General features: G+C 29.8%; 3 protein-coding genes across 3 annotated transcripts; all 3 read left to right on the top strand.

Moving 5' to 3' along the window:
- Positions 1–55: 55 nt before the first annotated feature.
- On the top strand, positions 56–2222 carry Cdc37 (cell division cycle protein 37). Its single transcript, XM_034316094.2, has 5 exons — positions 56–196; positions 586–719; positions 824–1268; positions 1346–1651; positions 1726–2222. The coding sequence occupies exons 1-5, from the start codon at positions 164–166 to the stop codon at positions 1921–1923; spliced, it is 1116 nt and encodes a 371-aa protein (XP_034171985.1). The 5' UTR covers positions 56–163; the 3' UTR covers positions 1924–2222.
- Positions 2223–3095: 873 nt separating this feature from the next.
- Chd1 (chromodomain-helicase-DNA-binding protein 1) lies at positions 3096–16852 on the top strand. The gene is made up of 21 exons (XM_034316092.2): positions 3096–3974; positions 6288–6400; positions 7296–7577; positions 8738–8926; positions 9035–9204; positions 9305–9941; positions 10049–10256; positions 10335–10612; positions 10730–11456; positions 11548–11793; positions 11878–12045; positions 12126–12252; positions 12325–12482; positions 12556–12914; positions 12992–13226; positions 13485–13604; positions 13684–13911; positions 13994–14320; positions 14394–14872; positions 14962–15075; positions 15140–16852. The coding sequence occupies exons 1-21, from the start codon at positions 3969–3971 to the stop codon at positions 15357–15359; spliced, it is 5391 nt and encodes a 1796-aa protein (XP_034171983.1). The 5' UTR covers positions 3096–3968; the 3' UTR covers positions 15360–16852.
- Positions 16853–17970: 1118 nt separating this feature from the next.
- On the top strand, positions 17971–21644 carry LOC117600543 (saccharopine dehydrogenase-like oxidoreductase). The gene is made up of 8 exons (XM_076692717.1): positions 17971–18271; positions 18680–18862; positions 18939–19114; positions 19200–19516; positions 19593–19739; positions 19800–19890; positions 19970–20232; positions 20298–21644. Exons 2-8 carry the CDS (start codon positions 18691–18693, stop codon positions 20404–20406), a joined length of 1275 nt encoding a protein of 424 aa, XP_076548832.1. The 5' UTR covers positions 17971–18271; positions 18680–18690; the 3' UTR covers positions 20407–21644.
- The last annotated feature ends 2908 nt before the right edge of the window (positions 21645–24552 follow it).

The following is a 24552-nucleotide window of genomic DNA, read 5'->3' as shown; positions in this document are numbered from 1 at the left end:
TACGTTCACGTCAATGCAGTTGACAATTAAACTTCGGTAAGCGTGGGTGTCGCATTTTCGCATTTATAGGAGCAAAGAGATACTTTATATACAATTTATATTTACCAAACAATCAGTCGCATAAAAATACATTAAATAAAAGTTACATCTAACTCATCAAACAATGGTGGATTACAGCAAATGGAAAGATATTGAGGTAAGGATTTTAGTTTTGGTCCAGTATGCTTATGGAATATTCTAGAGTTATAGTAGAAATTTGGAAGATACATTTAATTCATATTTTGAAAAAAGTGTGATGTATTTTCTAAATTTAAAGCACATTTATTTAATTTTAATAAACATTTATTCATGTACATACATACTTATTGATCATGAACTATGGAAAGGGTATACTGTTTTTTAACCATAAAAATTATTAGATTTCTTTAAATATTTAACTTTAATGATTGAAAGCTCTTATTTATGTTTCTTACTATTTAATGTTGACAATTTCTTTATATATAGTGTATTTATATTTTTAAATTAGTATATTTAAAATATTATAACATAAGTAATCAACAACGTGCTAAAATTTATACTTATCAGATTTCAGATGATGAGGATGATACTCATCCAAACATTGATACACCATCACTATTTAGATGGCGTCATCAGGCAAGAATTGAAAGAATGGAAGAACGAAGACGTGAGCAACAAGAACATGAAAGAAAAAAAGCAGAGTATGTTCAATAGAATTTTACTTCTATATTTTATATATTCATTAAATATAAGTAATAAATATAAATTTTTAATTATATGTCTTAAAATTAATATCAATTTTTAGGACAATAAAAAAGTTAAAAGATACAAAGGAAAAACTTGCAAAGCTAGAAGGTGAACAGAAAGATTCAGCTGATTTAACTGCATTGAAAAAAGTTCTGCAAGATCTTGAAGAAGAACAGAAAAAGATATTAGCGAAAGAAGAAGAAATAAAGAAAAAAGAAAAGTTAACACCTTGGAATGTTGATACCATTGGGCAAGATGGTTTTACAAAAACTGTAATTAACACAAGGCCACCTCGTAAAGAAGATGACACTGGTTTGACAGATGAAGAGAAAGAAAGAAGAATGAAACAGTTTGTTAAAGAAAATGAAAAGAAATTAAAAGAGTTTGGAATGCTAAGAAAGTATGATGATAGTAAGATATTTTTGACTGAAAATCCTCAGTTAGTATGTGAAAATACTGCAAACTATTTGGTGATTTGGTGTATTAATTTGGAAATGGAGGAAGTAAGTACATATATATTTATGAAAACATTTTTTAATTGTTATCCGAATATATATTGTTAATATATTATTGATTCCAGAAACATGATTTAATGGAGCATGTTGCCCATCAATGTATATGTATGCAATATATTTTAGAATTATCAAAACAACTTGATGTTGATCCAAGGGCATGTGTTCGTTCATTTTTCAGTCGTATTCAAACTGCTGAAATAGAATATAAAAATTCCTTTGATGATGAACTTAGAGCATTTAAGGAAAGAATACGTAAAAGAGCTGCTGAAAAAGTAGCAGATGCTCTTAAAGAAGCTGAAGAAGAAGAAAAGAAAGCACGTCTTGGCCCTGGTGGCCTTGATCCCCTTGAAGTGTTTGAAAGTCTTCCAGAGGTATAAATGAATTTATCATACATTTATTTATTATCTTAAAGTACAATATGATTGTATTAATATATTGCTTTTAGTCTCTGAAAAAATGTTTCGAAACGCAAGATATTCCTTTATTACATGAAACAATAGCAGCAATGCCGCGAGAAGAAGCATCCTATCACATGAAACGATGTGTTGATAGTGGTCTCTGGGTACCTGATGCAAAAGCCAAGGAAAAGAAGGATGAAGAAGAATCTTTAGAAGATGTAGAAGGAACACCTGATCCCGAATAATCTAAAACTGTAAAATACTTATGTTGATGTTCATGACTCATTTATGCGAGTATCCTTTAATATCACAAATATGTTAAAATAAAATTGTCGTTGGGCAATGAATATAAAATTCTTACCTCTGATAAATTTTTTTATTGTAATTATATTATATTATCGTATTATGCTTTGAGTTACTTCAAGACTGAATTATTGCACAATTCCGAGTTTTTTCTGGAATTGTTAATTAAATCGGAACGATTGTTAAAATGTGATACATTTTACTTGGTTTGTTGGATTGGAACATTTGGAATTTTCTTTTAATAGGAATATTCACAAATATTAATATCTGTATGTATGTATGAAGTAATACGTATAAAACATTTGTAAATATATAAATTCAATCTATTGTGTATGTGTTCCATATATATCTTATCTTTCGTTATTACATATGTACATTACAAAATGTAAATAAAGAACTTGTATTCAATCCAGTTGTTTTTTTTAATTTTTTTTTTATGTGAAATACATTTATTTCAAGACTTGTTAAATGTTTCGAAGCATTTGAAAGCGATAAAAAGAATCTTGTGAAGGTCACTTTTTTCTTAACTTTAGTAGTAACGGAAATAATTTACATACTCGATTTAAAATTAACATCCTGCATATTAATTTATATTAAACAAACTTTAACAATTACGAATTAAGTTCGTAGTATATTAATGCAATATAATAATTATTGTTTGTTTCTTTATTAGTTTTGAAAATTTTGTTATCTTAAAACAGTATATTACTGTTTAATATACGCGCGCTTAAACTCGAACGAGAAATCGATTTGTAATATGGCGAGAAGTCGATATTCAACCGGAAACTACATCATGATATATCGAAGTGCGAAGTTTTTCTTCCTTTTCCGGTATGACGTGCCACGGGTGTCTGGGTAATATTTTTCGTCTTTCATTCTGGTTATGATACATTAGTATCAACGTCTGCAAAAATACAAGCTGCTTTTCATTGGACCGGGTAAACTTATTTCTTTCATTAAAAATACTTTTTTTACATATAAAACATTAAGGTATTCTAATTTAATTCAATAAATTTTCTCTTTTATCTCTACCCAATCTAATGGAAAATGACAGCTTTTAGATATTAAGTTGCTTTATAAAAACGCTTATTCATTTTGCATGGTGACATCATTAACTTAAGCACTGTTCAGTTTCAATTTATCATACAGTCCTATGGTTACATCGTGATAAATGAGATTAAGTCTCTGAGCTCAAATATGATGTGTATTCACAGTTGTTAGAGAAAAAATTGTGGTTTTGTACATATTTTTCATATTGAAAGCGTAAGTTTGATTAAATCAATATTTTAGTTACATAATACCATATATTTGTTGAGTTTTTACGAAAAATTTCATTATTACAAGTAGAAAACATCAAAATTCAAAATGTGAAAATGGATATTAATGAATTTTACTGCATGATTTGGTGATCGTCGTAATTGCGCATACACAGAGCAATTGAAAAACCGTCGCCAGTCGCCAGGCATTCTGGGTAAAATTTCTGTGAGTAATCAAAATGGCTGTCATACAACATTTCCGTTTTGTAACTACGTTTTAACGGAATTCGTCAAAATATTATTTTTGATGATATTTTCTTCGAACGAAGTGAAAAAGTATGAATGCATATTTGATAACAGAACATATTTTCCCAGATTGTTTGTATTATTGTTTATAAAACAATTTTTCTTAGATTTTACAGGGCGTTCGTTTTAGCGAGGGGTGTAGATGAAAAGGGGGGTGGGAGAAGTGCGCGCGCGTTGCATGATGGGACGACGGTCGGGGAGGGCGAAAGAACGAGTCGAGTTCACAAAATGGCGGCCAAGCTCAGGCCCGTGACCATATAGTACGTGAAAATTCGATAATTTTGCACGATGTCGCGACTTTGTACATCAATAGTCGTTTGATATTACGAATACGTGTATACACGGTAGTTTAATTATTAAATTAACTTGATTTTGTGCGTGGTGTGTGTAAGATTGAGATTTCGGTGTGACGCGCAGACGGAACGATGCAGGTGAGTGATTAGGTTCGAAAATAGTTCAATTTTCAGCTTTTTTTGGATATTTTTTAAACAATTATTGTTTTTTTTGTTGATGTATGAGTGTTAGTGTCTTTTTAAAGATCAATTTGTATGATACGATTGTGGTGTTGTTTGGAATAGGGAAAAATCGCGTTGTCACATGCGTTTCAAGGGACTGCTACTAGAAAAATCCTCATAAAAATGAAAAAAATTGTTATAATTTCATTAAAAAGGTTCCTGCGTATAGGGTGGGGTCCTATTGACCTTAAGAGCTCAGAGACTTGTCTCCACTAAATCACAATTTTCCACAATTTTACATAGTTTCCAGCCTCTTAATAACCTATAAGTTTGTTTACATTTATTCAATTTGATATTCATCACTTAAAATATCATTGTTCCACCCTAATTTTCACAAAAAATGATTCCTTGTACTTTCCTTTACCTTACCCTCATACTTAATCAAAAATTTTTAATGGACCCATTTTTGCAAATTTAGCTTAAAGATTATGATGCACACTCTCTTCATTCCAGTTGAGACTGTGTAACACAATCACCTGTGAAAGCTATAACAACTAATGTTTTTCACATGGAAAATATTTAAAGTTTTCCCATCTGAAGGAAACAAAGGTTTCTCTAATATTTGAACAATTTTTACATGTCAAATTAAAGATTGTTCTTCGTTTATCTTGTGTGTATTATATGAAACTTGGATTTGTATTCAATCTGATGGGTAATACATTCATTTTCTGTTTGTAAATAACAAAAAAATTATATATTTGTAATTTTAAATATCATTTTTAGTAGAATCTTGTAAAATCAAAGTACAAAATTGAAGAAAAAAATGATTTATATAGAGTAAAGTCCTTAAAATATAAGATCTTTCTTCAAATCACATTAATATATGAAATAATAATTCTTTTACAAATGTTCCTTGTAGTAACAAAATATTTAATATCATAAAATGTATATTTTTCATCGATATTTGAAAAGTAAGGAATGATTGTTCAATGTTGTAAATGAGTTATATTTAAAATTTCTTTTGCGAATGTAAAAGTACATATTTGATTAGTTCCTCTTAAATTATACAGTAGGTGATTATTAAAAATATCAATTATGTATGAAATAAAAACTATTTAGTATACTATTCGTGTTAATAATGATAGGGTATTGCATAATAATAATCTGAGGTAACTGTACCTTATTATAAAATGGCCACATTAATGTGGTCTTACTGTTTCTTATAAGAAATTAAAGGTATCAAAGGAATAACTGAAGTATAGAAATGTTACTTTTGTTATATGAAGCACATATCACAGTTCCAATCATAAATTGTTTTTAGTGTATCTAAATCTTTCTTCTCAAACAATATATGCTTCATACAACAGATTTATCTTATAGATTATGTTTTCATTAATATAATATTGAGGCTACTTACTAGTTTTGAAAATATTCTAGTATCATGCTTGGTATTAGCTAATAGAGAATTATTATAGATAAGTCTTCTTTTTCTTGTGAATTCATACTTGTAAATTACTGAAGGATTGTAAATCCCTAAGTTCAGTCAGGTGCTACTTATGATGTACTTGCTAAGTTGTTCAATAAATGTGAAAAGTACTTAAATGCTGAATTATATTATTCTTTTAAAATACCCACTATACCTGATACTAGTTATTTACAGGAAGTTTTTTCATGTCATATTAATCATTCACAGGAAATTCTATAAAAATATAACTGCTCCATGTTAAGATGTAATTATGTGCAACCTACGATAAGTTTTTTTAGCTTTAATTCATAATATGCTACTTAAAATATGGTCAAGTCATTTAACATATAAAATGAAGGTTCAACATGATCTGTATTAAGAATATTTAATCATATTTAGGCTACTTGAAGTTGTGTAAGATGGTGAAGCTAAGAATCACATATCCGTAATGTATTAAAATGTATCTCTGGAATGCATAAAGGAGCTTGTAAGTTAACTGCTTCTTAACTACAAAATGGTGGTCAAGAATTATAAAATGGAGGAAGAGCCTTCTTGGTAGATGGCACTACTAATTTTATATGCAACTTTGTACTTTTAATATTAAAAGGATATGAGAATACTTAAAGAAGCATCATTATGCAATGTTATCAAGAATTTGGAGATATAATGTAGTAAAAGAACTTCTATTATTAGAAGTAACAATAATATATTGGAAATATATTTTTATCTTAATATTAATGAACAAGAACTATTCCAAACAACACGCTGCGTATTGAATATATTTGAAAGTTAAACAATATTAGATTACTCTAATTAAATTACAGAAAACATTAGAATCTGAGTCTGGTAAAGAATCTGGATCTGATTCTGAAAATGAAAGTAAGAGTGATAGCTCTTCTTCAGGAAGCAATACAGGATCTGGCTCAGGGTCAGAAAGGTGGGTATCAAGATCACTGTTATCTAAATCCCTTTCTTTCAGAAAGTCCAATATATGACAAATTCAAGTATTTCTTGGTGTTTTCACGTTTATATGTTTTATGTGTGTGTTATTTAATCTTTTACTTCTTCTTCTTCTTCAGTCATACTAAGAGCTAACACTTAGAATTAAATATTTCTTATTTGACTTTCTGATATATGAAGGGTTCTTTGAGATTGTGTATTGCTATAGCTTTATATAGTATTAACATTGCTTTGATAATCATGCTAATTCAATGTATCCCTTGAATTTTATATAAGCACAATTCATCAATTTTCTGTTATTCATGCAATAATATTTATTTCTTTTTTTTTTTTTAAACAACTGTTAGGTAAGTTAGAATTCTACTGCTTTTACTTATAATTAATTTACCTTGATAAATTATGCACAATGTGTGTTAATATAGATTGTACAGGGACATAAAAAATATTTTCTTAAAAAATAAAAATATCTAAATCATCATTTAAACATGTATTATCTAATTAGTCAATACAAATCAAATAGTACTCTCAGATGTGTAATGCTTATACAACTAGTGTGTATAGTTTTTACTTCAAATCATTAATCAGTAGAAGGTACAGAAAAAAGATATCAAATATTAATTTATACGTATACAGTTGTATAACAGTTATGTACATATTTACAATCAATTAAATATTTATGAAAGAAGTATAATATATGTTTGAATAATTAACAGAGTTTGGGTTTACAATCAATTATTTTATGTTAGCAGTCAGTATTTTAAATTAGAAATAGCTGGTACTTATACTATGTATTGCTGTTGAACACATTTCAAAATGTACAAAAATATAGTTTATAATAATGTTGGTGAAAAATTGCCTGACTGCTAATGCAGTGACTCTAGCTCCTCAAGTGGTTCCGGGTCTGGATCAGGTTCTGATTCTGATAAATCAGAGAAGTCGGATGCACCTGCACAAAGTGATAGCTTCCAGAGCAAAAGTTCAAATCACAGCACAGAAACAAAAGTTAGGCTTAAGAATGAGTCTAGTCGCGAATGGGATGAAAATCCTGACATATATGGCATCAGGAGATCTGGGCGTTCTAGGAAAGAGCCTGAAAGGCTTGCTCCACAACGTGAAAGCGATAGCGATAGTCGCAAGAAATATAAAAAAAGGGGGTAAGTAATATGCAAACTCCTTAAAGTAATCATCAGAAATACAAATTGTAAACTCTATAAATTGTTGTAGATTAAATAGGTATTATACATAATAAACATAAATCCATTTTATGTGTATTAGATATTAAATGATATATAGATTTTGTATTTACACTTATTAGAAATCTGATTAAATTAATATATGTAAATTTAGGGATCATACTTAATAACATATATGATAATAATAACAACATTAACAGTAATCGCCATAAACTTTAATCTTTACAATTTATAAGGAAATAAAATAATTGTATTGAATATTATAGCAACTTTTACATTTTACACTATACAATAGGCCTGTATTATGTTATTTCAATAGTAATAATAATTATTTAAAGTTTCATATTCTTGCACGCCACATATTTGGTATTGCAGATGTTATGTGTTAATGTATTTCTATACTTTCTGTAATTTTTATTTTTTGTTTGCATTTCTTTATTTATTTTAATTCTAAAATTTTGAAGCTTAATGTGTTAAAATGATTCTTATATTATAGCAGTGTTGTTTGTTTTTTATATTGCTTTACATACATGTACATATTCTTCATTTTTGTGGACGAAAATGTTGCAATGTATCACATATATTTTACACTCATACTTTTATATCACTATTAATGATATTTTTTAACTTTTATTATCTATGTATGTGTTCGTATATTTTATATATCGAACTTAGTTAATATCTACAGATAAAAAATATGCAATGAATATTGAATATTCCATTTAGATTTACAATATCTTAAATTATATGCATGCAAAGAATGTAGTTAAAAGAAGAAACTTTATATATTGAATTAGTAGTAGAGAAAGATTATGATAAAATAACTTTTTTTTAAAAATTGTATTAAATTTGTTGTATGTTGTTGTTTGTTTATTAACGAATTAATAATACTTTCATTAAACAATTTTTATATTGTGCACGTAATTGTTGTTTGATTTAATTTGTATTTATCATGTGAAAGGAAGAATAAGATGTTCATGTACAGTATTTAAATATTGTAGTACAATAATGTATACAAATTCAAATTTATAAAGTTACTTGTATCTGATACACTTTATCTTATTAATATTATGATATTACTTGTGTATATAAATTGTATTTGTTCATATATTTTTTTACAGTTCACACAATTCGTGGAACTCTGAAAGTTCAGATTCCGAATCTGAGGATGCTGAAAACCGAAGACCTCCACCTAGTAAATCGTTGAATAGACGTGCAGCACAAAAAGCAAAAGAGAAAGCTAGGGCTCGAAAGAAACGGATTTCAGAATCATCTGAAAATTCTTCTTTTGATAGTGATGATAATAGAAGGTATTGAATTTGGTATAAAATAATATATCTAACGTAAAATAATTTGAATCATTATTAAAAAACATTAGTGCTGATGGAATTAACATAGAACAAATTTCTGTATGGTAGACAAGTTACAAGGAGAAGTGGTACCTCAATTAGTTATAAGGAGGAAAGTGAAGAGAGAACAGATAGTGAAGATTTAGTGGAAGTTGATGAAAGTAGCACTACAAATGCAGAACCAGACAATGCAGAAACAATTGAACGAATTTTAGGTCAAAGACTTGGTAAAAAAGGAGGTTCGTTTTCAATGTAACATTAATTAAACATTTAGATACATATACAAGTATAATGTGAATATGTGTATTTAAACGCCATCTTACAGTCGTTTTTCTTCAGTAACAGGAAATGTTACAACAATATATGCTGTTGAAGAAAATGGAGATCCAAATCCAGAGGATCTATCCAATGAAGAAACTGAAATGCAGTATTTAATAAAATGGAAAGGATGGTCTCATATACATAATACATGGGAATCAGAAGAATCTTTAAAAGCACAGAAAGTAAAAGGGTTAAAGAAATTAGATAATTTTATTAAAAAGGAACGAGAAATTAAACAATGGAGAGATTATGCTGGACCTGAGGATGTAGATTATTTTGAATGTCAATTAGAACTTCAACAAGATCTTTTAAAAAGTTATAATAACGTTGAAAGGATTATTGCTGAATTCAATAAACCCGATTCAGAACATCCAGATTATTATTGCAAATGGGAAAGTTTGCCATATGCTGATGCTACGTGGGAAGATGGAGCATTGATTGTTAAAAAATGGCCAGAACAAATCAAAGAATTTCGTGAAAGAGAAGACTCGAAGAGAACACCGAGTAAACATTGCAAGGTTCTCAAATCACGACCCAAGTTTCACCAGTTAAAAGGTCAACCAGAATATATGGGGAAAGGACGAGATTTAACTCTGAGAGATTATCAAATGGATGGATTGAATTGGATGATTCATTCTTGGTGTAAAGAAAATAGGTACATCATTTTTATTAATTAATTAAAATTTTATATATCTGGTACTAAAACCTAGAAATGTTACATTGTATATATTATATATTGTGATGAATGTTGTTTATTTACAGTGTTATTTTAGCAGATGAAATGGGTCTTGGTAAAACTATCCAAACAATATGCTTCCTTTATTATCTGTTTCACACACATCAACTGTATGGGCCATTTTTATTAGTAGTTCCTCTTTCAACAATGACTTCCTGGCAAAGAGAAATGTCACAGTGGGCTCCAGATATGAATTTTGTAACATATTTGGGTGATGTTACTTCTCGTAATGTTGTATGTATTATTAATATTAATGGTTTTTAAACATTTTTTAAATAAATAATGCTACATGTGTTCGTCATTATATTTTAGATTAGAGAATATGAATGGTGTTACAGTTCAAAGAGATTAAAATTTAATGCCATACTTACAACATATGAAATAGTACTTAAAGATAAAGCATTTTTGGGTGCCTTAAATTGGGCGGTGTTGTTGGTAGATGAAGCGCATAGATTGAAAAACGATGATTCGCTTTTGTATAAAGCACTCGCTGAATTTCATACAAATCACCGTCTCTTAATAACGGGTACTCCATTACAAAACAGCTTAAAAGAATTATGGGCCTTACTACACTTTATAATGCCTGCTAAGTAAGTTGATTTCTAAATAAATATTATCACCACAATATCATTTATAAACTCGTACAATAGTTGATACTAATTTTTTTTTATTCACCATAACTTTATATTAATTTCTTTATTATACAGATTTAATTCATGGGAAGAATTCGAAAAAGAACATGATAACGCCGCTCAGAAAGGATATTCTAAGTTACACAAACAGCTAGAACCATTTATTTTACGACGTGTTAAAAAGGACGTAGAAAAATCTTTACCTGCTAAAGTTGAACAAATTTTGCGTGTAGAAATGACATCTCTACAAAAACAATATTATAAATGGATATTAACAAAAAATTATAATGCATTACGAAAAGGTGTTAAAGGTTCTACCATGACGTTCCTAAATATCGTGATCGAGTTAAAAAAATGCTGTAATCATGCCTTTCTCACAAAACCGACTGAAAGTGAAAGAAGAGATAGTAACGAAGATTACTTACAACAGCTAATTCGTGGCTCTGGGAAATTAGTCCTTCTTGATAAATTGTTGGTGAGATTACGTGAAACTGGCCATAGGGTATTAATATTTAGCCAAATGGTCAGGATGTTAGATATTCTCGGCGAATATCTACAAAAGAGACATTTTCCATTCCAAAGATTAGACGGAAGTATAAAAGGAGAATTAAGAAAACAAGCGTTAGATCATTTTAATGCTGAAGGTTCACAGGATTTCTGCTTTTTATTATCAACCAGAGCAGGTGGTCTTGGTATTAATCTGGCTACCGCTGATACAGTTATTATTTTTGATTCAGATTGGAATCCACAAAATGATTTACAGGCACAAGCTAGAGCACATCGTATTGGACAAAAAAATCAGGTGTTTATTAAGTATTCTATATTGACGTTACAGTCATCATTTTATATATTAAACATTATTTTATAAAAGAAGATATTTCGTAATTATTTAGGTAAATATTTATCGCTTGGTAACAAAAAATTCTGTGGAAGAAGAAATAGTTGAAAGAGCAAAGCAAAAAATGGTTCTGGATCATCTTGTTATTCAACGGATGGATACAACTGGTCGAACAGTATTAGACAAAAAAAATGCAGGGACCAATAATAATCCATTTAATAAAGAAGATCTAAATGCTATTTTAAAATTTGGTGCTGAAGATTTATTTAAAGATGAAGAAGACGGAGACGAAGAGCCAACTGTAATATTTCTAAAGGATTTAAAATATTCTACATAAAATCTATGTAAAAATGAGAACAATAAATTTTTATTTCTGTATAATTAGTGCGATATCGACGAAATTCTGAGAAGAGCAGAAACAAGAGACGAAGGACCGTCAACAGTAGGAGATGAATTGTTATCTGCTTTCAAAGTAGCTAGTTTCGCTGCGTTTGAAGAGGAATCTGAACCCGTTAATCAACCTAATGATAACGATGATGAAAGCAAAGATTGGGTGAGTTTTATTTCTGCTTATAAAATATAATATTGCATCTTAATATTTTTTTAAACCTTATACTTTGGGATTGATTTCAGGCGGAAATTATTCCTGAAAATTTTAGAAAGAAAGTTGAAGAAGAAGAAAAATCGAAAGAAATGGAAGATTTATACCTACCTCCGAGAAGTCGAAAAACATTGCAGCAGATTAATCAAAGCGGGGAAGGTATGTTGTTTTGAAGGGTTAATATTTATTTGGTACACTGCAATATATTTCTATATGTGCTTTGATATGAAGGAAGGGGCAGAAAACGTAAGAAACTATCTGCCGATGATAGCGAAGAGGGTGAAGATTCCGGAAGTGAGGCTGAAGGTAGCGACGATGAACGTCCTAAAAAAAGAGGTAGACCGAGAGTTACACCTCGAGAAAATATAAAAAGCTTCACCGATGCAGAGGTATTTAATCTCTTTATTATCCTGTTATAATTATTCTGCATGCATTTAAAAATTTGTATATATTAATTTTTAGATACGAAGATTCGTTAAGAGTTACAAGAAATTCCCAGCGCCATTGAAACGATTAGACGACATAGCAGCGGATGCTGAGTTACAAGAAAAACCAATGTCAGAATTGCGTTTCTTAGGAGATCAGTTGAAATCTAGATGTGAAGCTTGTCTATCTGAATTTGAAAGTATTGCAAAAGAAAATAAAGGAGAAGAAGAGGGTAAAGGTCCTGGTCGTAAAAGGGGCAGAGGCCCTACATTTAAAATCGGCGGTGTTATGGTTAATGCTAAGTCTTTCTCGGCTGCTGTCAAAGAACTGGAACCTCTAGAACAAGCTTTACCGCCGGACTCCGAACAACGATCCAATTGGCATCTTGATATTAAGTAAATTTTTTTTTTAAGTTTCTATGACCAAATATATGTATACATATATTGAGTTATACATATAATTATTTTTATAGATTAAAACCAGCAAACTTTGATTGTGATTGGAATTCTGAAGATGACTCTAGACTTTTGAAAGGCATATATCAGCATGGGATGGGTTCATGGGAAGCAATTAAAATGGATAACAGTCTTAAGCTCGGTGATAAAATTTTCCCAAATGGTAGTAAACTTCAATTAAAAAAAGTAAACGCTCGAGCCGAGTACCTATTAAAAGTACTCAAAAAACAGATGGATTCCAAATTAGGAGTGGTAAGAAAATATTGTTTTATTTTCACAGTATTCCCCACAAAAATTCCTTTACACCTTTATTTCATCTTAACAGGGTTATGTGTTTATCCCTCAATCAGAATATGTGTCAAAGGTAATTTATAAATCCTTAATTTTAATCCTATTTTTATTATGTATAATATATTCCTATCCATCAAATTTATAACCTATCAAATGTAAATACAAGTTAATTATTATCATACTGTTGTTACAATATGTGTATCCTCTGAATAATTTTAGGCTAAAATAAGAAAACCGAGAAAACCGAAGGAAGTTAAAACTGCTATTACAAAAGAAATTATAGAAGAGAATGATAGCTCAGGCGAAGAAAGTAGTAAATCAAAATCCAAAAGCGAGAAGGTAATTAATATTTATTTTTATATATTTAACTTTAACAAAATACTTATTTAAATGTTTAATATATATTTTTTAATGAAAGGCGCCTGTAAAAAAAGAAGAAGAAGTTATAGTGAAAAAAGAAATTAAAGAGGAAGTTGAAGATGTAATTGAAGAAAAAAAGAAGGAAAAGAAAACCAAAAAGGAAAAGAAAGAAAATAGAAAAGCTAAAAAGAGTAAACAAGCTGCGGGTCCGATGCATTTTACTGCTAACAATGAACCAAGAGCTTTGGATGTCCTTGGGGATTTAGATCCTTCTATATTTAATGAGGTTATTACTAACTTCTTTATTGATGTTGCATATTATTAAATATAAATAATAATCAAACTCTAATTGTATCTCTATTATACAGTGTAAAGAAAAAATGAGACCAGTAAAAAAGGCGCTAAAAGCTTTAGATAGACCTGATCAATCTTTGAGCGAAGCAGAACAAGTTGCCCATACAAGACAGTGTCTTGTACAAATTGGAAATCAAATTAATACCTGTCTAGAAGAATACAGAGATCCAGAACAAATTAAAGAATGGAGGAGCAATTTATGGTATTTTGTGTCTAAATTTACAGAGTTTGATGCAAAGAAACTTTATAAATTATATAAACACGCAACGAAAAAAGGAGGTGAAGGCAATACTAGTGCTACATCCAGTCCAGAAAAGAAAGACGAGTCGAGTAGTACAAAGGTACAATACTTTTTAAAATAATTGTACGATATTATTACAACATAAATATTATTTAAATTATTTATTCTTATAGAAGTATAGTGATAAACATATCGATAAACAACAAATAGAAAGTAGTAAAGAAAGCAGATTACCAAAACGTAGAATTGAAGATATGGAAGAAAATTCTAATAGTAGTACACCAAGTAAAAAACATCTATCAGCTATATCTGCTGTAAACAGCATTAGCAGTAACTCAACGGTTACTATTGGTGCTATCACTATTACACCTATCACGTCGACTCCAAATTCTACATCAAGTACCACTAATAGCGTGGATACACCGCGACATAAAGAAAAGGAATCAAAACACAAAGACGTGAAAAGAGACAGAGAACGTGATAGAGACAGAGATCGAGCACACAGTGATCGAAGTATGGATAGAATGAGTGGAGGAAAAGATGAGAGAATCAGAAGAGACAGTGGAGGTTACAGTATAGGTGGACATTATAGTGGTAGTAGGGAAGACGACCATTGGTTATCACGTGACGGAAGGGATATGCGGGATGGAAGGTATTATTGATATGTATATATTTAAAGAAGTATTTAAAATATTTAGAAAAAGAGAAATGTAAATTGACTATTATAATATTAATTTGTAGATTTGGAGACCATAAACGTGATCGTTTTGATTCTTATGGACGAATGTCTAGTGGATACCACCGGGACAGAGATAGAGAACGTGATCGCAATATGCATATAAACGATAAACGAAGGTAAGCTGATAAAGGAAAAAAAAGATTTTGAAGTGAAAATAAAATTCATAAAATTTGTGTTCAGTGATTATTATAGATATGCATCGGGACCGCCAAGTTATGGATATGGTCCAGGAGGATATGGGGGTGGAGGTGGTGGTGGTTATCCACCATCTGATATTCCGCCAAGTCATTTTAGGGGTCGTGGTTACCCTGGAGACAATTATCCTAGTGATTGGCGGCCAAACAAAGATTATAGACGAGATTACGACAGAAGACCACCTCCTCCAAATGCTAACTCCTAGTGCTCCTTTCTTGTTACCGTTCTCGAATGTGTTATTGAACGGCTGTCATTCTTTATGGAGCCTTTATTGTTTTACCTGACTGAGCATTGTACATTATGCTCGCTTAAACGTGGCTATATGCTAACTTCTTTACACAGTTTATTCTGTGATTTAGTACCACTTGTGACTTGTATCTATGTATAAAATCTATTCCAATGCTTACTTAAATATGCAAAAGATTGTACTACGATTGAATGGTCTTTTTAAGACTTTATCTGGAGAGGTTGTGCACAGATAACAAGCTGCTACATTTTATTAGTATATTTCTTTTTTTTTTCATATATGTCATTTCTTGCAAAACAATGATATCGAATTTTTAAGTTTATATTCACTAATTTTTTTTTCTACACTCGAGAAATTATGTTTATATATGTGAATTCATTTCATTACAGTGCAATTATAGCAAGATTTGATAATGAACTAAAAAAAATCATTGAATGTGTTTGTAGTGTATACTATTACGTAAAGTGTTTAAAAAATCGTAATTTGAAGTGTATGCCTTCCTAAATCATATGTAATATATTTTGCATTTTTCAATACTGATGATATATCTTCAATAGATGTTTAACTTCTATACAGTTATTCGCTATTTTAAACTATATAATCTTTCAACATATGTCTTCAGATTTTTATGATTGATTTATAGTTTAATAATTCATCTACGCATTAATCGATATCTTATTGCATTGCAATAGATATTAAAAACTATCGACTGGTTTACTTCATACAATGATGTCTGTAAAATTGTACAAATTAGTGAACGTCATATAAATTTTCTATTAACTGAACATCCACAAAATTTTACATCAAAAGAAACATGTAGAGTAATATGTAATACACATGTATTTATTGTAAAATTAGGAAAAAAATGACAAATATGGTATTTGCCAACAAGATGATCACATTCTTAAAAGAGAAAAAAAATATTAACTTTCTCCTCTTTTATAGAATTTATACTTTCGCAATTGAAAAGTAGATAAGAATTATATTTTTGCGTTCATTCTTTTAAAGTACCATAGTTTTGTATTCTATCCGAAAACAATGTGAGATATTGTAAATATTAGTATAAGGTGATAGTTATATTCGATGTATATTTAACTCCGGAATAACTCACATAGTATTCTGCTTTCGTGTAGAAAAATAAAATAAAAAGACTAGATCCCTTAGTTTTGCTTCAGTTAAAAAAAAAGATTGAATATAACTATGATATTGTAAGTAGAAGAAAAGAAATTGGTTTTTAATTATTGAATGATCAATATCCAAAAGAGTATTAAAATATTTCTCAGTAAAATTATAGTGACGATTTAAAAAACGAATAAGTTTTTTGCGAAAACATTGTATTTCATGGTTTATCCATTAGGATGTCACAAGCGATATCAAGTTTGCTATATTTCCGAAACAGATATCTGCGAATTTTATATCTATTAAAAAAATGAAAGTCACAAGTTTTTTTATATTTACGCATTAATTTTTCTTAAACCTATGATCATATGAACGCTATGATTTTTTTTATCATAGCGTCGATTATTTTTTATTATATAAAATTACTTGCATAAATAATATACCTTTATTAAGCTATCAAAGGAAGAAAAAAAGAAATTATTTTGTAGATTATTTTATTCGATAAAGTGAATATATCAATGGTAAAAGTTTTACAATTTTAGCGTGCATTTCTGTAAATAATAGTATATACACCTTATAGTATCTGGCCAGGTCAACGCGGAATTGTATACTACGTTATTTTGTGTCTTACATATGTACGAAAACAAAAAATGAAGTACATAGAAAATTATATCACATTAGAAATCTGCTAGTTTAAGTTTTTAATTGCAAAGTGATATTCTAAACAGTGAGCTATTTATAATTTATTACTAGCCAAATACAGACTGCGCGTAATAAAACAAAAAATATGTTGTAAATATATAAAGTAAGAATTGAAATAAATAATGTAGTGAAATAATTTAATATTGTATAATTACAATAGGACGATTACAATAACATATTTTATTACTTATAAGAATACAAATAAAAACTACTTTTTTTGTCATACATATACGTCACAGATATCATATAATGGGATGGATGATTCTTAAAATTAACTCATTCAACTGCTCACTAAAATCGCTATTTAATAAAACTATCCATATGAACCAAATTACTTGGAGTATGTATATAATAAAAAAAAAGATTACGGTAATAGTTATTAATGATTTACTATTTATTTTGTTTAACGGCACCATATCATCAAATTCAAGATTAAATTATCTATAGTAGTTTCAATGCTATAGTAGTTTAATGCGTATATATGCGCAGTTCACCAGAGTCCATACTGCGACGCGCAGGTTGGAAGATGGTGGGGGAACGCAGCGAGCTCTCCGCTAATCGCTTTCTACTTCGTTTCGGAGTATCGCCAATCAGGGCGAAGATGCGCACTGGAGAAGCGCGAAGAACGAAAACTGGTCTTTTCGCAGTTATGGACTCTGGTGAACTGCGGTATATACATATATATGTTCTACATTCATTATTCATACATGCATGCTTATCTGTAAACACGAATATAAAACGTAAATGTCATAACAACAAAATATTTCAATAAAACCTAAAGACTTTTGAGGTAGGAATCATTAATATTTATTGTTCTTTATTTCCGCTTAAAATGAGATTTACATTAAAAAATGTGCCTATATCAACGACACCAGAAAGTCCGCAATAATGGAGCATAATAAAATCCCCCCCTCTAGAGATCCTAACACACGGACCGCATTCGATTTCCATAACACGCTAGCGAACAGACGCAATTCAAAAGCATCCCTGATTTTAGAAGCAGAACACAGTAAAAAAAAGCGGCAATTCTATTTTTTGTTTCTAATAAGGTATGTATTTTATAAAAATAAATTCAGAATTAAATATTTAATCGTCTAAAAATATGAAAGTTTATCGAGAATTGTAATTGCGTATAACCATCGGCAAAATGACAGTTCGGCTTGCAATAAAACAAGCAAAAAATATACTTATAAGCAAATTTTTTCAATGAATATTTTAATATGTATATTTTTTTAAGAAACTTTCTTACATGTTAATATTTGTAAAATTATATATGTACATATTACAATGCTCATAAATGATTTGTATGACGTATGCGCACAAAAAATGAGCTATATTAAGATTCATTACAATTGTAAATTAAGATTCTTGTTAACAGTGTATAACATGAATTCGTGTTATTTACATATGAATAATTTGTAGATACATATAATATGAACTATATAAATATTTTATAGCTATTGGCATCATGGCAAGCGAACGATTAGATTTTGTGATATTTGGAGCAACTGGATTTACTGGAAAATATGCTGTCAAAGTGGCAGCACAATTGGCTAAAGAAAAACAGTTGAAATTTGGAGTTTCTGGACGTCGAAAGGAAGCTTTGGATGCAATTGTTAAAGAGTTTGCTTCTGATATTGGTAAAATGAAATCCTTTACAATAATATTTCTATATAAAATATTAATATTCATAATTAAATTTTTTTAATTGAATAGAAAATGTACCCATAATAATTGCTGATTTACAACATGAAGAGTCATTGAAGAAAATGACAGAGCAAGCTAAAGTGCTTGTTAATTGTTGTGGTCCATATAGATTTTATGGAGAACCAGTTATTAAAGCGTGTATTGCAACGCGTACTCATCAAGTTGATGTTAGTGGTGAACCACAGGTAATTTAATAATAATATATTCAATTTTAATAGTTTTCATTGTTATGTATATACAGTGAAATTCATGATCTTTTATTTGTTATAGTACATAGAGAGTATGCGTTTGAAATATCATAAGGAAGCTGAAGAAGCTGGTATATACATCATAAGTTCTTGTGGATTTGAAAGTATACCTTGTGATCTTGGTATCATTTTTACGCAACAAAAGTTTAAAGGCGAAGTTAATTCTATTGAAGTCTATCTAAAGACGTGGACGGCTACAAAGGTTACGGGTGCCATTCTACATTATGGAACTTACGAATCGTTGGTTTACGGTGTAGCCAATTATAACGAGTTACATAACTTACGTAGTAAACTTTATCCTGAAAAGTTACCGACGTTTTTGCCAAAGCTTAAAACAAGGTTTGAAATAATATAATATGTTGTAACTGCGCGGGGTACGTGCATTATTTATATATATTATTGTTAATCATTTCAGATGTTTCATACATAGATCGTCTGTTTCAAAGGGTTGGTCTATGATATTTCCCGGCTCTGATCGTTCTGTAGCTTCATACACTCAACGATTTTTATATGAAAAATATAAACAAAGGCCCGCGCAAATTCAAACATATGTTACATTTAAGTAAGTTTTATATTTCATTCCTTTGAAGTGAATAATAATAATTTTATTTTTTATCTACAGATCTTTCTTTGAAGTGCTGGCAGTTCTCTTCTTAGGTCTAGTTTTTCTACTGCTATCTAAATTTGTATTTGGTCGTAATTTATTGTTGAAGGTATATGGTTATACTTTATTTATCTCGTTAAATAATATGGTATTAATATTTTTATACATTTTTTCTTAATTTGTTGTAGTATCCTGGATTCTTTTCTTGTGGATATGTAAGCCGTGATGGAGGTAAACCAGAGGTACTGGAGAATGTTCATTTTTGTCTTACATTTAAAGCAGAAGGTTGGACTGAAAAATTAGCCGAACCTACAGACGTACATAAAAAAGCACCAAATCAAACATTAATTACACAAGTCAAGGGTAAAGATCCTGGATATGGTGCTACATGTGTTATGTTATTGCTTTCTACTATAACAATTCTCAAGGAGTCTGATCAAATGCCTAAAAAGTATGTAATCTTATTTTACGCACGTTTACTTACAATTAATTCTATAAATACTTACATTATTTTAGTGGTGGTGTTTTGTCTCCTGGTGCTGCATTTAGTAAGACATCATTGATCGAAGAATTAAATAAGAAGGATGTAAGATTCGAAGTTGTTTCTTGCAGTGAATATTCATAAAATCTTAAGAATGGTATTTTGTCTCCTGATGCTGTATTTGGTAAGACATCATTGATTAAAAAATTAATTAAGAAGGACCTAAGATTCGAAGTTGTTTCTTGAAACGAGTACTCAAAAAGTCTTTGATATATTCTTACTTATAATACTGTTCTCCTAAACTAATATAGAACTGTGAGAATATGGTGTTTTGCATTCATTACTTTGTAAGTACAGTTTAAATTGATACTGATGTTTTCAATTTTGTATGTAATATTGACTCCAAAGATAAATATTTTTTATAGAAATATTTTTATCCGTATAGATGCATTTAAAAAAGTTACGAAAGGTTCATATTTTTTTAAGTAATGTCAGAAACTGATAAATAGGAATAATGGACTTAATTTTATATGTTGTTTCAACATAACTACCGATTCAATTTTGATTGAATATATAAGTAAATGAGGTATATTATTGAGTACCAAACGCCAAAGCAAAAGAAAGTTATTTATGAAATTAATTTATACAGAGTGCTTCTGAAAATTAGGTATGAATGGGTTCATGATGGTTCTTCATAAAAAGATAGCAAAATATAGAATAATATTTTTTCGTTTGAGACTTAGTTTTCAAAAATATTGAGTGTAAAAATCCGTTCCGTAGCAGAAAAATTGCCGTTGCAGGTATCTAAAGCCTTGATCATATCAAGGTATTTCTTATTTGTATATCTCGTCGTAGTAATTATTTGAGAAAAACTGACAGTTCATATAAATGAAACATTAGTGGAAGTCGCGTAGGCATTGTATACAACCACATTGTAGACACTCGATTTTCTCGAAAAGTAATCCTCAATCAAACAAATATTATTCCATATTTTTTTCTTACACTTTGTGGAATCACCACGTCCTCCTTTGTACGTAATTTCCAGAGGCGCACCCTATTCATTTCATTGTGAGTGTATTTTCTGTTCCATTTTAATTTTCTTTCTTATAGTTATAAGAATTCGCTACTTTGCACAAATAACTCTTTTCCTAACAATAATGAGATAAAATGCTAAGTTAACATGTTATGGCAGAAGGTGAAAAAAAAAGATATATATCCATTAGTAGTTAAGATTATACGTGTTAGATTAACGTACATTTTGATATTCCTAATTTATAAATAAGTTAACATTTATTGCATTGTTATTGTTTGATATATTTAGTACATGTTAGTCACTTGTATCACAATTTAAATAAACTTGCTTTTCATCATAAGCAAAATCATATCTGAATTTAAATCTAATCCTTATATGCTAAGAGGATACTATTATATCAAAGATGTTCTTATCTAAACAATTAATAATTATTTATTAGTAGTATTACTAAGTAAATAATTATCTTGTCTTCAAATGTATGTAGGTGATACTTCAATGTGGTTGTTTTATATAACTGAACTGTTAAGTATTAATTTATTTATACTGTTGCACAAGATTTTAATTACTGGTTTGATTTTGCGAAAAATCAAAATGAGATTTACGTAACATATTGTTAAAAAAAGAAGTAAATTGTTTATCTTTACACTAAAACTTTATATTTTACTAATGTAATTAACAACAGTTCTTACAATTATTTTCATTTTCCTGTTTCATAGTTGCCACAGGATTATGATTTTTATTTCCTGGTATTATTCACTTTAAAGTAATGTTACCAAGTATTCTACTATACTATCACACCAAATTGACGTGATAGAGTTGGAAGGGGATTTACTTGACAAAGGTTTTTTCAGCATCGTAGATATATAAAACTGTTGTTCGAAACCGAGTCATCAGTACAAGATATACTTTTCTACAACCTCGATCGCGATTGTACCTAAACACTCGGAAAATTATTGTAGTACAATAATTTTCTTATTTATGTGATTTTGCTTTTTTTTGTACTTGGAATTTACGTGAAATACCATCTTGCAGATACCATGGATCGCGTACTGGAGGGTGGTAAGTCTGATTCTTTGATTTTTTTTATTCCTATTCATTTTCTGAACTCTAAAATGAAAAAATTACTTAACAAAAATGATTGTTGCTTTTAGTTATTATTTTACAAAAATTATAGATTGTCTAAAAATTCGTTAATCATTAATTCAATAAATATGTATATCGTAAATTTCCTTTGATCATTAGACTAGAACGAAGTGTACTTTCGCATTGTTCTATACATATATCTCTTGCATTTTTTTTCTATATGCGTCTCGATGTCAAAATATGTGTCAATCATATTAAATATCGATGAAATGATATTAGGAATCGGTATCGGGTGTCTGTGCAGGGTAAAACATACGATATAAAACACGTATATTTACACCTTATCAACACCATACAAAGAAAATTTAATTAGGTATAGCAAAAAAAGAGTTTGTATTTCTTTTCTTTAAAGTGTGTACCCTTAGATCATTTATCAAACAGAGATTCTCGCATTCGTTTCATCAGTTTAATAATACATAGGATTATAGTAAATTGAACAATCAAACGCTAAGCAAAAAATTGGTATTTACAGTTTTCTTGGAACTGAAAAGCGTAAGTGAACAAATACGTGAGTCACTGTAATTTTACCAGATCGTGTTGGGTTTTCATTATCATCACCCATCGTCATCGAAATGGATATACTAATTATTTTAACAGTTAGCCAGAAGTAAATTACATTTTAATATTATTCGGGGTAGTATGTACCATTCTTCGGGCATCCACCATCGTACATTCTTGTAGCATTGATTCGCCTGCTGTTGTTACGTGAGAATGGCCTCGAATTCTTCGCCAATATACTTTGATTGCCTACGCGTTGCTTTCCTTCAGTTTTTCTCCCTTTTCAACACGTTCGCTAAACCAACGCAAAAACCTCTTTGTACTCGTTAACTAACGTTCATACAATCCATGCTGTAATGAGTACTGAATTTTTTGTGTTTCGAATTGGTTCACCTCCAACCAGAACCTTTTTTTTCATTCTCTTGTACGTTTAACAATAAACGTGATGCATGGACATTGAATGCTTACCAACAGCAGCTTTGTATTGATTGCAAGTAGTGAAGGTCAGTAGAATTCAGACGAGTTTCAGTAGTGCAACTATGAATACGGAGGAGATACATAAATATAGTTTTATACAGTTCGATAAAAATATCGTGTTACTCTGCGATAGAAAGTAACTTAATTCAATAGACCATTCTTCTTTATAGATCGCGTAGATAAGACAAAGGATTTACATTCACGTCCACTCATTATTTTACTGTGTAAAGACGCGTTGACTAGTACAATAGAAATAGCCATGTCTATTATGGCATATGAGAATATGAATTAATACATTTAATTGCAGATTGAAAGGGTTATTGCTAAATACAAAAGACAGTAACTTTACTTGTCCCTTGTAGTCCAATAACGCCGACAGAATAGCGTAATAGCCTCATCGACGTTTTAACTTGATTACTGAAAGTGGGAATGGCTAGTTGGATCCCGCCACGGTCGCTTCAATTATTTTCCCTATTAATTATCGTTTAATAATAACGCTACTTATAGTCTATCGGTATCAGTATCGTAAGGCATCGGGTTGTGCCCTTCTAAACTGCATCATTTCATAAGCCACGTGCATTGCTCCATAATTTCTATAACCTTTGAGATACAATTTTTAAGACCGTTATGTTAATTCATCCGAAGAAAAACCAGTGACGCCAATTAATTCTTCCTTAACATCCACAATAATTGACGTTTGACGTACACATTGACCGCAATCTAGGACAGGATATTTTTTTACGATATTAAGAAGTCCTGCGAATAGAAGGAAAAGGGAAGTTCCAGTAAACCGGTCTCTTGGAAATCACGATGACGTAGGTTCTAAGTGGCGTTCTAAAAACCCAAGGATGAAATTCTGTGCTTTACTATTATTGTAAAAGGCGTAAAATCTGTTATGTACATACTCGTCTTAACAAGTTCATTGTTAATTAACAACTGAAGTTGAAGAAGCAGGTTGTTGTGTATCGTAACGTTTAAGAGTTGATAATCGAGTACGCGATATCGCGTGACATTTAGCGTTGAGGGTTGAGTATATGGTATCAAGCGAGCGACAGCAGACGCGTTAACTACCTATTTTTGTTTATAATAAAAAGTAACCATATTGAAAATAAGATAATGGGTTAAAATCATGATCATGT

This window comes from Osmia lignaria, chromosome 15 (genome assembly GCF_051020975.1).
Source record: "Osmia lignaria lignaria isolate PbOS001 chromosome 15, iyOsmLign1, whole genome shotgun sequence".
NCBI classification, from domain to species: domain Eukaryota; kingdom Metazoa; phylum Arthropoda; class Insecta; order Hymenoptera; family Megachilidae; genus Osmia; species Osmia lignaria.
This window is presented reverse-complemented; position numbering and strand designations above follow the sequence as displayed.

Coding starts and splice junctions, on each gene's coding strand:
- Cdc37 (XM_034316094.2), top strand. CDS start 164: ATGGTGGATTACAGCAAATGGAAAGATATTGAG. Junction 197..585: donor GCAAATGGAAAGATATTGAG/GTAAGGATTTTA, acceptor TATACTTATCAG/ATTTCAGATGATGAGGATGA. Junction 1,269..1,345: donor TTAATTTGGAAATGGAGGAA/GTAAGTACATAT, acceptor TATTGATTCCAG/AAACATGATTTAATGGAGCA.
- Chd1 (XM_034316092.2), top strand. Junction 12,915..12,991: donor AATTGGCATCTTGATATTAA/GTAAATTTTTTT, acceptor TTATTTTTATAG/ATTAAAACCAGCAAACTTTG. Junction 13,605..13,683: donor CAAAATCCAAAAGCGAGAAG/GTAATTAATATT, acceptor TTTTAATGAAAG/GCGCCTGTAAAAAAAGAAGA.
- LOC117600543 (XM_076692717.1), top strand. CDS start 18,691: ATGGCAAGCGAACGATTAGATTTTGTGATATTTGGAGCAACTGGATTT. Junction 18,863..18,938: donor AGAGTTTGCTTCTGATATTG/GTAAAATGAAAT, acceptor TTAATTGAATAG/AAAATGTACCCATAATAATT. Junction 19,891..19,969: donor GTCGTAATTTATTGTTGAAG/GTATATGGTTAT, acceptor AATTTGTTGTAG/TATCCTGGATTCTTTTCTTG.